Source organism: Tachypleus tridentatus, chromosome 6 (genome assembly GCF_004210375.1).
Source record: "Tachypleus tridentatus isolate NWPU-2018 chromosome 6, ASM421037v1, whole genome shotgun sequence".
In the NCBI taxonomy this organism is placed as follows: Eukaryota; Metazoa; Arthropoda; class Merostomata; order Xiphosura; family Limulidae; genus Tachypleus; species Tachypleus tridentatus.
This window is the reverse complement of record NC_134830.1, coordinates 74,646,272-74,661,079: the sequence shown is the minus strand read 5'-3', so window position 1 is coordinate 74,661,079 and position 14,808 is coordinate 74,646,272. Positions and strand designations below refer to the sequence as shown.

The following is a 14,808-nucleotide window of genomic DNA, read 5'->3' as shown; positions in this document are numbered from 1 at the left end:
AAACTTAGAAATGTTAGCAAAAGCATAAAGAAAAAAAATTAAGCTTCCTTCAAATATCAATGAACTCACATTGAAATGAGATATCTTTGTCATACGAATAATTCATAGTTTTAAGAACGACATACGAAACAATAAGCAACCAAATCAAATAAATGGTTTAGATAAGCGTTTCTAAAACCTTTTCGCCCACTGAACAATTTCCTGCTGTGAAACTATTTATAGAACTCTTAAAAAATCATTCTTATTTTCAAAAGTTAAATCATAAATAAGTATAATCAGAAGAACTTACTTTTCTTCTTAGTTCTTACTTTTCTTAAAAGTTCCTTCTTTTAGCCGCCGATCCGTGGATAAGTAGTACCAATACTTGAAAGCTTTGTAATTTTGTAAAGTTATGAAATATTCACAAACTTGAGGCTAGCTTGTTTCCCAGCGACACTAGAACTACCAACGAATATCAAATCAACATAAGGCTCCGCCCATAAATGAAATAACCAATGACAAAGAGAATAAACATTTTTACGATTAACTTACTGATTAGTTTTAAAGCCACATCTGCTTCTTTACTACCATTACATAACAAAAACAGTTTCTACACTCTACTGGAACCCCAGGAAGTAGTTCATTGTAATGTTGCTGTTAATATGTCCTGTATTTATACGGAATAAAATATATCATATCTATAATGTATGAAGAAATAAAAAACTATCTAAGAAACGATAAAATAAAGTACACCTATACACCTTGAAATGATACTGAGTATATTCCCTAATGTGAAAATAAACATTTTTTTTACTATCTTTCACAAATTAATGCCAGAGGTTTTTTGTGCTTTTAAAATAGTGCTATTATTATCAGTCAATATTATTTATAGGCACGGCATAGCCAGTTGGGTTAAGGCGTATGACTCGTAATCCGAGGGTCGCACCAAACATGCTCGCCCTTTCAACCGTGAAGGCGTTATAATGTTACGATCAATCCCTGGTAAAAGAGTAGCCCAAGAGTTGGCGGTGGGTAGTGATGACTAGCTGTATTCCCTCTATTCTTACACTGCTAAATTAGGGACGGCTAATGCAGATAGCCCTCGAGTAGTTTTGCGCGAAATTCAAAAACAAACAATACTTTCTTATGAGACGATTATATTTTGTTTTTGTAATAATATTGCTGTTGGTTATTTACTGTTTAAAATTAAACAGTCGATTTCAAGAGTATCTGTGAAATACTGTGAAATTATTCAATATTAAATTTTTCATTTTACCACTTTTATCTTTGTTACTAATGTTTTACAAGAATAATTCGTCATTACTTTTTATTTGATGTATCAGTTTCAGCGTAAAATTAATTTAAATTTTTGAATAGTTTTCTATTTCACTTCTCAATATATATTTCGTCAAGTAATTATAAAGTTGTATGTTATCAGGCTATTCAATACATTGACTTAAATAGTAATATTTATCATACTTCTTTATTGTATTACTTACAATACATCATTATTTTCTATTTTTAATTCGTAAACTATTTGTAACCATTTACGGGAAACAACATTTGGGGTACTATGTTTTTACTGGTTAATTTTCAAGTAAATTCGAGCAACCAATCCTGTGGATCTCTATGCATCTCTGATACACTCACCCCATCATTTAGGAGAGAAAATATTGAGATTTCGAAAATCTAAACGTAGATGCTTATTTTATGCGGACATTTATTATTTTGCATTTTTTGTATAAATTCTTGATTTCGGTCTTGAAAACACTCGCAATCCATTGGACTCGTATGAGGGTTCAGTTTTGAAAACTAGATAAATCTGAATTTATATTACTACATTTAATGGCTCCTTATATTTTGCTATCAAAGTGTATCCGCGTTCTGTTGTGTAGTTCAAATGCCCCATCATCATTAACAGGGGCCTCAATGTACCGATAAAGCTCCTCCATTGTCCACAATTATTTTTGTAATTACGCCATTTCTATCATTGCTTGCCCTTCGTGGCTGAGCATTTATGCTAAATTTGGTCTCACTAGCTTGTGACTGGAGGTTTCAAAATAAGCCTCCCTAGAGATCCAGAGGGTGCATAGTTACATAACATACGATACCATATTTGCTTTTGTTGTCTCTTAAAGCATACTCTTGCCCTGCATGACCAGGTGGTTAGGGCGCTCGACTCGTACTCTGATGGTTCCGGGTTCGAATAACTGTCACACCAAACATGCTCGTCCTTTCAGCCTTTCCTCTAGTCTTACACTGCTAACTCAGGAAAGGCTAGCGCAAATTGACCTCATGTAGCTTTGCGCGAAATGAAAAAAAAGATATTCTTAGCCCCTTTTCATACCTTGGTAGCCTTCCGAGAACATTTTAATTCCCTTTGATAGATAGGATACTCCATATAGAAAAGGACAACCCATGAGCAACGCCGAGTCTGCCCGCCAAATTTCGTTTTCCTAGTTCTAAACTGTGGTTAGAGATACCTCGGTATATGTACCTACAAAGCTAGAAACTGAATTAATAGAAAATTACTAACCCTGAAGAAGAATGATTTAAAAAAGCCTCAGAGCTACCTTCAAATTTCTTGACTTCTCAATACTTTCCGGTCCGGCATGACCAAACGTGTTAAGGCGTGTGACTCATAATCTGATGGTCGTGGGTTCGCATCCCCGTCACGCAAAACATGCTTGCCTTTCCAGCAGTGGGGCCATTATAATGTTACAGTCAATCCCACTATTCATTGGCACACTTGGTAGTCTTACACCACTAAATTAGGGACGGCTAGCACAGATAGCCCTCGAGTAGCTTTGTGTGAAATTAAAAAAAAAGAAATACTTTTTTATGAGACTACAGAGTTTGTATGACAAATTTAAATTCTCTTTATCAAATGTTGTGAAATCACTTTATAAATCTAGTGAATATGAATACATACAGAGATAGAATTCAGAATCAATACACAACTTTTTATCATCTTCTTTGGTGGAACCAATTGATAATTTCCATATTACTCTTTCTATTTTTCCCTGCTCTGTTTTTGGTTTTATTATATTAGTTAATTCTTAATTAAGTTTACAAATCGCTATAAAAATATATTGCTTTTCAACTTATTAGGTGGTACAAGGATGGTAAATTACTTTATGGAGGGCATAACGTGCGGCATGATGGTGATTCATTGATTTTGCAGTATGTCAGTTCGTTTGACTCTGGCAATTATGTTTGTGTGGCAAATAATACACAAGGAGAAGAAAGAGTAGATATGAGACTTATTGTTTCAGGTAATATATTTTACTTAATCTCAAAATGTTTAATAATTGCTATATACTTATTATATAAAATTCGTCCAATTTTAATAACTATTTGTAGTTAGGCTAAGGTCCCACTGTTACTTAACTGAGAATATCTTCAGAGTTAGCTATATAACCTGTACTATAACTGATTGAAGGTACTTGAAACTGAAAAATAATAATTATGCATATAGGAAATTAGTATAAAAGCATAATGATATAATCACTCGTTCACAAAAAAAAACTTTCAAATATGTATATTTTTTATTATATGCTTCAGTATTTTTGGAAGAGTTCTCCAAACTTTTTGTCCATGGAATTAAATTGATTGTTTTGGAATTAAACACAAGGCTACACCAAAAGCAACTTGTGCGATGCCCACCAAGAGTATCAAAACTCGTATTCTAGCTTTGTGAGTCAGTAGATATATTGCTGTGCCACTAGGGGTCATGGAATTTAAGAAAATATTTCGCTGAACCAGGTAATACCCTTGATTTCTAGCGGAAGCTTTTAGCTGCTTATAACTAATGTTATTTAAGAGATGTTTGTTTTTGTTTCTTGAAAAAGATATTGTCTCTTTCACGAGAAATAAAACCCCGGATTTTGGCATTGTAAGTTCATAAACTTAAATAACCCCTTGTGGGGGACTATTTAAAAGAAAATGCAACTCGATGGTGGCAAATTTCATTAATTTCTGAAACTTATAAGCAAATTTCTTAATTTTGGAAGCGCATGCTGAGCAAAGCACATAATATTTTGTATCTTTAATGTACAGCATCAGCGCAAAATGAGCACTTATTTAAAGATACTGAGTATCACACTGTGAAAATTAAACCCTGAGATTTCGAACCTCGGCCTTTATTTAAAAAATTCAGAATTACCCCTAACAGCTAAAGTTTAGCAATATCACTTTTAAAGAATTAACAAAAATAACTATGGCCATGCATATTGATTTTGATGTCAGTGTGTGCCCAGTAAACACTGTAGCGTAGTATTCATTGCTGAACAAAAATATCACAAACTTGTTCTTTTGATACACTAGCACAGAGCAACAACAAGATTATCAAGTGTGTTTTACCATAACAGTTGTTTTCACAATGTTATTTTCGTTCTACATTCCTACTTTAGCAGAAAAATAATATTGGTGAAAATATTAATGCACCAAGGCTCGGCATGGTCAGGTGGTTAAGGAACTCGACTCGTAATCTGAGGGTTGCGAGTTGGAACACCCGTCACACCAAACATGCTCGTACATTCATCCTTCTCTCTAGTTTTACACCCCTAAATTAGGGACGGCTACCGCGAATAGACCTTGTGTAGATTTGCGCGAAATTAAAAAAACAGCAAATTTTCAGAACGAAATAAAAACGTATTGCAAAACAATGTCCTTTCGCATTCTGTTTAGTTTAGAATTCAGAATAAAGACAGACCTGTCGAGGAATGGGTTATATAAGAACACTGATGGACGTGATACTTATATAAAATACTCTTATTTAGCAAACAGAGACCAATCTATATTGGACTAGTTAAAATGAATTTGTTAGAAAACGTCTAGTACCTTGTTTTTAAGTGCAGATCACACAAGTGTTAGTTGTTGAAGTCAAACAAACTGAATTCAATTAAAACAATGCTTTCTAAAATTAAGGATGCATCTTGTTTTCAATCAGTTATATGTTATTGTTTAAACAAAACTATTAAACTACAAAAGACAGTTTTATGTTACAATTTTCTTTTATCATAATTGTTTAAAAAGATCACCTAGAAAACACATCCTAGTGTAAAGGTAATGCTTAGATAAAATCCCATAATGATGCGTTCATAGATTTGTTCGAACCTTGAATGAAATGATCATATATATTATACAAAATAAGAAACTATTCACATTTTTATGAATCTTATTCTGTCTAATAACATCTAATTTTGAAAAATTCGGAAAAATAGAAAATATAGTGCTAACTTCAATTGTCAGACGAAAGGATATAGCCACTAATATATGAAAACCATTGTTCTAAAACCATTAAAAATATCACTTCCCAGAACAGAAGACTTTGCACATGGCTTGATCAAGTGTATCATCATCACTTCCACTATCATTCTCGAAGTTGCAGGGTTATACAGCTAAGTTACTTATTATGATAAACAATGTGTTTTTGATGTGAGTTTGTAATTTGTTTGGCGCTCGTGCCTCGCTACATTAAAAACAGAAATATTGGCAATGCGTCTATACAACAAGCAATAATATCGCCCTGGAGTTTCACTGGCTACCACAGAACAATGACCAGCGGTATATTTTTACTACATCTTTCGTGGCGAAGAGAAATTTAGCTCGGAATATTCCCAAATTTCATCATATCTTCCATGTGCATTCCAGTGTGTGACATTGATGTGATACGTATCCAGAGTGAGATCCCTTAATTAGTTTTCAGTGGGTTGAAAAGTCACTGATTTGTTTTTAATTCATCATCTGCCAGCCTAACCCCTAGTAACTTTTGTTTGGAAAACTTTGGTACAAATAAGAAGAAATCACTTGACCCTTATCTACATCGATGGTAATAGTCGTGCCAGATGAGCTTTGTTAAATGTTGATTTGAAAAGGTCTAACTAAATAAATTCACGAAAACAAAGCATTTTTCTAGGCTCTGCAAAAGTAAAACTGTTGAAATATTTCAAATGACTACATGGTCCAAAAATGTCAGTACATGTGTTACAGTACACGCCTTAAGGTTTTTGATTATTTTTCAGATTTCAAAAATTAGACATTTTGGGACCGAATTGACATCACGCCTATGTAACAGTTAAACTACGTAATTTTGTCCGTATTTATTATAAAATGTGTAAAGAATCTTCGGACCAATTTTCTGAGAAATACGAGTTATCAGGGCAACTAAATATTTGTGAAACAAATCTATTATAAATCAATAAAACTATTTTTATATATTTCAACACTCGGTTTTCCAATTATATTTATAAATATATATACATATCGTGCGGCATTTAAATAGTAGGTGAGAATCAGAAATTCATTCGCCAAACTTTTAATAATATTTTGATCTAATATGTAGAGACATTTAAAGTGTTTCTTAAATTAAACACGATACAGTTACGTTTACGTTTGCACATATTACAACAGTTGTTAAAGATCACCATGAAAATAAAAAATATGTAAAGTTTAGCAGCATGCAAAATTAATGTGTCGAACGAAATATATTCTTGTGTTTAATGTCAGTATTCAGTGTGGTGTGTGAATCATTATATTGAATAACACTTAACAAAAGTATTCTTACGCTTTTTATAAAACCATCTCTTTTGTTTGCTTACTTCATTAGAAAATATTATAAGTGGGTTTAAAATGTTACAATATTCTTATATTTTAAGCACCCTTCTCCGTTCACGTCACACCTCGGTATCATGTTGCTGACGTTAGTCGATCCACCACACTGAACTGTTCTTTAACCGGTTATCCGGTCCATAAGATAAGATGGATGAAAAATGCAGTACCCCTGGAGACAAATTCAAGAATCCGAATCTTAGATCAAAAGGTACTACACTTTTCTGTGGTGGAAAGAGAAGATACAGGAATGTATCAATGTTTTGTTTATAATGACAAAGAATCAGCTCAAGGAACTTCAGAGTTGAAACTTGGAGGTATGTCTGTACGTTTATATAGCTGTAGGTTACATGTTTTGAATTTCATTTCATTACCTTACTCATTCAGGCAGCCCGAATAATGTATTTCGACATTCTCAGCAAATTATGTTCTTAATATATTTATAGCGACATTTCAAATGAAATGCTATATCGATCAAGTTCCAGGAAAAACCAGCAACTGAAACAAATAAATGATAGTTGTCCTGATATTAGGTCGATAAAATCTGAAACGTTACACGAGAATGTTGAGAAAAGCCATCCATGTTTATGTGTTTGTAGCAACGTGTAAATCAAGTCGAATATATACATATTCTTAAGAGGAAACATACAACGTTATCTGATAAATATCAAATGAATAAATTTATAGTATTACATCGAGAAAAAATGATTCAGAATGTATTCTCTGCATACTTAAAAGATTTCTGATATAAAGGGGAAATTAAAGAAGTAGTCTTAAAGCTTTTTAGCGTCTAACGTTGTAAATTCTATTTTTTGTTAAATAAATATGATTTGTATACCTACAGTGTAATATTTTATAGATGTGCCAAGTTTGAGAGACTTATAACATTTATCTGTCACTACAAAAAAAAAGTATTAAAGTTTTCTAAAATTCAACGTTTTTTCCAAATAGGGAAGGATTTCGGCTATACAATTACGTATATCCACAAATAACTATTTACAGCATACATAAAATTGGGAAAAAATGTAAAAAGAGGATTATATTATTAAATATCAAAACATTTACCTTGTGATCTGTACTCAAGATGTGTAATTTATTTTATTACATTTATACGGCAACTGTTTTATAGTCAGCTTTGGTTTCGAAACTAAGTTTATTTTTATTCCTATTTACCTATTCTCCAATCCTAACTTATACAGAGTTTCCCTAAAAGCATATACCAAAACTAAGATTGAATAACATTTGTAATATTTGAGATAATAACAAAATTCAATTAGAAATATTTTCTGAAGACTTAAAATTTGAAACTTCTATTTTATTTGGTTAATAAACTTCTTCATATCTTCCATTATTAGCTATAATCAACCTATTTCTGAGTTCAAATCTGAAAACATTTTACAACACAGTTTTGGGATGGATAAGTGAGCCTCAAAATCATTTTCTTTGTTGTGATAGACTTTTGTTTTCATAAAGCTTTAAAGGTAAAAGTCCAAAGGGATAAAATCGGGGGAACTATCCAGGAGTTGTCATTTTACTCAAAAACAGGGTCACTTCTGAAATTTACAATAAAACACATTCATAAATAATGAAAATAAATAATCTAAATGACATAAATAGTAATTAACTAAAATAAAACATAAACTTTCCGACAGTACTTTATTTTGCATTTTGTTATCTCAAATGATTCAACTTTATTTTTGGTATATTCATTTTGGGACATCCTGTATATTATTCAAGGTTGCTTTGATTAATTACTATTTTTTAGCATGATATTTGGATGCGCATTTGCAGGATTTTTTCACATCAAAAGCCATAGATAAATAATTATATTACTTCAAGTGTATTCTAATTAGTTATTTTTTATACAAAATATTACATCTTATCTTAACTATATTCAAATACTCTTACTTTAACTTCAGATTACAGCTTTATTTGTTTGTTGCTCAGCATACAGGAACAGAATCCGTTGTTTTGTTTTGCTTACCGCAAGTATTGAAATCCAATTTTTAATGTTATGAGCCCTCAATCTTACCGCTGAGCTATCTCGGACAACTATACTAGCTGGGTAGTGTTTATAAATTACTATAACTATTACCAAAACATATTATTGTTTCTACATTATTAAAATGTTGAAATTGTATTCTTGTTTCCAATTCTCTTACTTATTTGGATGGCCCATTAATGGTGCAGTAGCAAATCAGAGGGCTTATACCGCTAAAACATCGCGTTTCGTTATCCCAAATGAACAGACCATGGATAACCTATTGTATACCTTCGTAGTTTATAAGAAATGAAAAAGAATAAGCAAACGTTTGGATCGGAAAGCCTACAATGAATTCACAATTTCTGTTTAATTTAATGTATTGGAATCTACTCTGAAGATGAATATATTTTCTTAGGACGTTTTATATCTTAACAATATTGAACATCTTTTTTTCATAATAAGCTTAATATTTCATACGTATGTTTGCCTTAATGTTAAAGCTATCCTTTTCAGTAGAATATTAATCTTGTATTTAGAGCTCATGAATGTTAAAGGAGTAAACTTTATAAAGTGGCTTCACCTCTGATACGAATGTTATCAATGCTGATGATTTTGTTATTTAAAGAGAATTGATCTGATTCCATTGTTACTAATATTACTTTCTATCATTCTTAAAATAAAGTAAAAAATATCGTTCTCAAATAAGCTTCTTTTCAGAAAAAGATATTGATTAATCAAAATATTAACATGACATTATAAAACTGACTACTACATGTGATTTCTTTAGAAGTCATCCCAGTAATTTTATCAGCTTTTACTGAGCAAGTATTGAAGCCTGGTGTAGATCTTTCGTTAAGCTGTACTGCCACAGGAAACCCTATACCTCAAATTACTTGGACATTGGAAGAACTTGGCATTCCGGAACTATCCAGAATTCGTTTAGGCGACTATGTGACCTCTAGAGGTCATGTGGTCAGTTTTGTTAACATCAGCAACATAAGAGTGGAAGACGGGGGAGAATATGCCTGTATAGCAACAAATATGGCTGGAATGGTGACACATTCAGCGACTATCAATATATATGGTCCTCCGATAATTCGGCCGATGAGGAACGTTTCAGTTTTGGCAGGAGAAACTATGACGTTGCGATGTCCAGTGGCAGGTCATCCAATTAAGTCAATGACATGGACACGAGGTAAGCTCGGCGTCGTATCTTAAGCTCAAAGAAATGAAAAGCAGAATTTTGTGCCATTTTCAAAATAGATTATACAAAAATCACAAACATTCTGTTCATATTAGACTTTTTTGAATTGTACTTTGATTTTCAACATTCGTAAATATTACAGTGAAAACGTAGTGCCCTCTCTAACAGCTTCATCATTTAACCTTTATTACAATAGGCTTTTCAAAACTTGTTTCTCCCGTACGAGTCTGTTTAAATGGGCCCAGCAAGGACAGATGGTTAAGGCACTCGACTCATAATCCGAGGGTCGCTGGTTCGAATCCTGATCACACCAAACATGCTCGTCCTTTCAACCGTGGGAGCAACATAATATGACGGTTTATCCCACTGTTGTTTGATAAAAGAGTAGCCAAAGAGTTGGTCGTGAGTAGTGCTGACTGGCTACTTTCCCTCTAGTCTCACATTGCTAAATTAGGGACGGCTAGCACAGATAGTTCTCGTATAGATTTGCGCGAAATTGAAAAAAAAAAAAATTGTTAAAGTGAGAAATTGACAATTTCTTTAAAGATATATGAAATAAATTCAATTTTATTGTATATCATCTCAACAACAGCGTGGAATTCGTATATCTCAATCGCAAATAACATTAAACTCAGATCACTGAAACCAAGTCAAGTTTTGCACAATTCTCGGATTTAAAAGATGAAACACTTCACATAGTTTTATGGCTACAGAGTTATAGAACTCGTTCTTTCCTTTTATAATAAAACTGGTTTATATAATCTCTTATTTAAATAGCTTTAATGAATTTTTAACTTTGACACGTTTAACATATACAGCTGAGTAGCATCCACTCTTAACGCAAAATCACTTGTAGAAAATAATATTTAACCTTCTTATACATTGAAACAACATCAAACTCTTGTATCTAAATTAAATCAAGCACTTAACTCAGACTAGTATGGTTGAGCTATGCTCAACCTTAACCTGAAATTTATATCTGCATATCGCACTTAATCTTTAATGATTTAACTTTTATCTGAAACAAACCCAACAGTAAACTTTGACCAACATATACAATACAAGATTAAAATTCAGTGCTAAACCTTAGAGCTTTCTTTCCGGTCTTATATTCAGATCAGTACTAATGTTTTACACTGAAATTGAGCACATGTTCCATGCTATTTAATTCCACTAATTGTTTGTTATTTAATGTTTGAACATGTACTACTTCCTTTCTTCTCGATAATGCTCTCAGAGTTGCACTAACTGTAACAAATCTCTTGGTTTTTGACCCCGGGAAATACTTTCTGGTCAACCGAAAGTACCTTATCTAAACTCTCCGAACATCTATAAAAAAGATGGAGAGATGTGGGAACATAGAAAAGACAGCTGATTATGACAAATACTTTTGCAATTTCGGTTTACTTGGTTAGCTCGATCTCTATTTCTATGCTTTCATTTCTTGCAATATTCTTACACTGGGCACTTTTTTCTTGCTTGCATATTATGTGAGTCAAGCTCAAATTTCGTGTGCTTCACTTCTAAACTGCAGGTATATTAAAGTAATTATAATAAAATTTATCCTAATTTATTTGTTGATACTTTTTTTCAAAAATCAAAGCAAGACATCTAAAGTTTATTGTTAATTATATCGGACTGTTCAAATCACTAACATTTTAAATTATTTTGTAAAGGCTTATATAATTTGCTTTAACAAAAATTCTTGCAAACGCACCTGTTTCTCGCACATCATTTAATTGTGGTATTCACAGGGATAACGGAATAAAGTGCATCTGCGTCATTCACCATGCAGGTATACTGAATACGAACGATTAACAAAGGTATCCCTGTTACACGTGCTATTAAATGTCACTTTCGCTTGACTTCACTTCTTCTTTGTGGGTATTTGGGTATGTTGAATTTTTAAATACCCAGGAAGGTCAAGTGAGCAAGACCACTTCCTCCATCCTTAGCTTTCATGTCAGCTACTATTATGTAGTTGTTGTAGTGCTTTTGGGCCAGAGTATCCCACAGTACTCCGGCCCTTTTCGGGGCAATGTCCATCTATTGTCTTGATTTACTTTTTTTTCCTTTATCTATTTTTTTCTATTCCATTTTTATCGCTTGACTTCTCTGTTGCACTACGTAAACATTTAAATGGCTGCAAAAGTTGAATCGTTAGACCGATAGCTTACCCAATCAAACTCATCCCTGGGGGAGGTGGGGATATTAACTGATTTTGTCTATCACATTTAATCGGAATTTATTTCTCACAACAACTTGTTTTGTCAATTAATAGATATATAAATCATTGGACAATCCTGCTTTATATATAGATATAACATAACTTGGGACATTGATACGCTAGACAGAGAGATTCTTGAACAACTCTACGAACTGTGCAAGAGCGAGAAATGAACAAGACATGTAATGTTTTCATTATATTGAAAATTATATATGCTTTAATATTGTACTAGAGATCTTTAAGATGGGATAGTATATTCTAGATAGTAAATTGTAATTTTTTTTAACTATATCGCAAACAAATAATCATAAAAATCGATTAGAGGAAATATTCTTTACATTTCTGGTTTGTTTGTTTGTTTTGTTTGTTTTTTGAATTTCACACAAAGCTACTCGAGGGCTATCTGTGCTAGCCGTCCCTAATTTAGCAGTGTAAGACTAGAGGGAAGGCAGCTAATCATCACCACCCACCGCCAACTCTTGGGCTACTCTTTTACCAACGAATAGTGGGATTGACCGTCACATTATAACGCCCCCACGGCTGAAAGGGCGACCATGTTTAGCGTAACGGGGATGCGAACTCGCGACCCTCAGATTACGAGTCGCATGCCTTAACGCGCTTGGCCATGCCGGGCCAAGGATATTAGTAATACGTATGATCGATATTTGTTAGAGTGGTATCATCTGGAGAACATTTCTTGGGGAGTAAACAAGCTAACGACAACACACATTAATTTAATACAACTCATATCATTGATATACTAAAAAATAGTGATTCGGAACTTTTGTTTTTAATTTTACTTTTAGTTTAGAAGTACAAACTCTTCATATTCAACCAGGGTAATTAATGGAAATGATGTTGTATTTGAGTTACCCTACCAAACATAATAGGTAGTTAGAATGACTTATTTGTGCTGACAATTACTTAATAAGTTATTCTTAATTATCTCAGCATATGAAAATATTGTGTTACTGTTGCCAGTAAAATTACTACAATGTTAAATATTTTGCTGGAATATTTTGTCTCTGTGTATATCTTATCAATTTTTTTTTTTTTTTTTCAAACGACTAATGGCTTTTGTTAATTAACTGTAGCTGGCTCGCAGCTGCCTGTTTTACTTCGTCAGAAATTAAAAACTGGCGGGAAACTTGTCGTAAAGAACGTGGAACGTGTACCGGATGAAGGAGAGTACACATGTATAGCTAAAAGTCCTAATGGAGACAGTGCGAGTGGTACAGTATTTGTCTCGGTGAAAGGTTAGTGTGTCCTTGGGTTTACTGTTTACCAAATATATTCTTTTATAATATGCAGTTAGCCACAGTGAGAAAAAATATTGCACGGATTACGATTATGAATTAATTAAACAAGCTAAAATATTGCCATAAAAGTATTTAAATTATGTTTAAAAAATAGGAATAAAGACCCCTAAAACCGAAATATTTCAATAATTTCCGAATAATACTTATTGATTATATATCAATAAAATGAGCTCTACATTAAAGGTAATTTTAGTTTAATAAATTTATTTTGTTGTACTGAGTTTTTATTTTGTACTAAATAATTAAATTACTACCAATAAATTTTGTCTCGTGTCCATTTAAAATGTAACTGTTGCATTTGCTTTAATTAAGCTTTAATTATTGTAAGAATATTTTGCAGCTTAACGCTTCTTAGTTGCATTACTTTATTTGAATTGTTTTGTCATTTTATTCATATAGTGGCACCTCACATCGACGAAGAATTTTTTCCTGAAAAACGAACAGCGACTGAAGGTGAGAGTGTGAAACTACTGTGTAGTATTGTTAAAGGTGATCAACCAATAAGAATCACTTGGGATAAAGATGGTGTTCTTATAAGCCGAGGGAGGCATAGAAGAATTCAAGGCTTAGAGGATTCATCCTTGTTGATCCTAAAGCACCTGAAGTACAGGGATTCTGGCAATTACACGTGTCATGCATCAAATTCAGCGGCAACTGTTATTAGAACAACGACCATGATTGTGAACGGTAACATAATTCTGTATTCTATGTTATTCTGATCTTATATTTTTATAATAAATATTTTGTAAAATCAATGATTTTTTTAAAAAATCATTTTACTATCATTAAACTTAAATATAGAAAGCCTTTTCAAAAACTGCGTTTTAGTATCAACAGGTATGCGACAAAAATAGTACAATGTTTCACTTTGATGTTTAAAACGTTAATATAGAACTTATATTTACTTAAATTCATTACAAACGTTTGATTAAAAATGCTAAATTTAGATTTTTTATATTGAAACATTTACACTTCACTGATTTTAGCTCCTTATAATTTATTCAGTGGAATCTTTATGTTATTTAGTTACAGTAAAAATCCCTTTAATTGACTGCTGAGCTCTTTACTGCGCATATTACAGTAACGAATGGCACGCATTACTCGCTCTTGAGACTTCTCTGCTGTACAAGGTTACTGATAATCACGTAATCTCTGAGTTATTAACTTTTTAGTTCCTCCCCGGTGGCTGATAGAACCCATCGATAAAGACGTCATTAGAGGAGAAAGAGTGATGATTGACTGCATCGCTGAAGGTTATCCTCAACCACGAATGTCCTGGAAAAGGCCCTTAGGTGAGTTATTGAATTGTGTAAGTACGTAGTGTGTTAGAAACTATAAAATAATCCAATAAATAAATATTTCAAGCAATGAAAAACTGTTTCCCAGCAATTAGAACTACATCAAACCATAAACTGTCTTGGGCTACTTATTTGAAACTGAAACTTGCAATTGAGCTTAAGTTATTATAAATAGTTTTCTTAAT

At 32.6% G+C, this 14,808-nt stretch overlaps 1 protein-coding gene across 3 annotated transcripts in view; it reads left to right on the top strand.

Annotated features, from left to right (window-relative positions):
- LOC143252818 (cell adhesion molecule Dscam1-like) overlaps positions 1-14,808 on the top strand; it is a 136,727-nt gene that overhangs the window by 77,892 nt on the left and 44,027 nt on the right. For all 3 annotated transcript variants that reach the window (XM_076505555.1, XM_076505556.1, XM_076505557.1), the window contains exons 6-11: positions 3,091-3,254; positions 6,639-6,908; positions 9,363-9,770; positions 13,101-13,262; positions 13,725-14,012; positions 14,498-14,617. In XM_076505555.1, the coding sequence (XP_076361670.1) occupies positions 3,091-3,254; positions 6,639-6,908; positions 9,363-9,770; positions 13,101-13,262; positions 13,725-14,012; positions 14,498-14,617 (1,412 nt within the window). The remainder of the gene's footprint in view (positions 1-3,090; positions 3,255-6,638; positions 6,909-9,362; positions 9,771-13,100; positions 13,263-13,724; positions 14,013-14,497; positions 14,618-14,808) is intronic.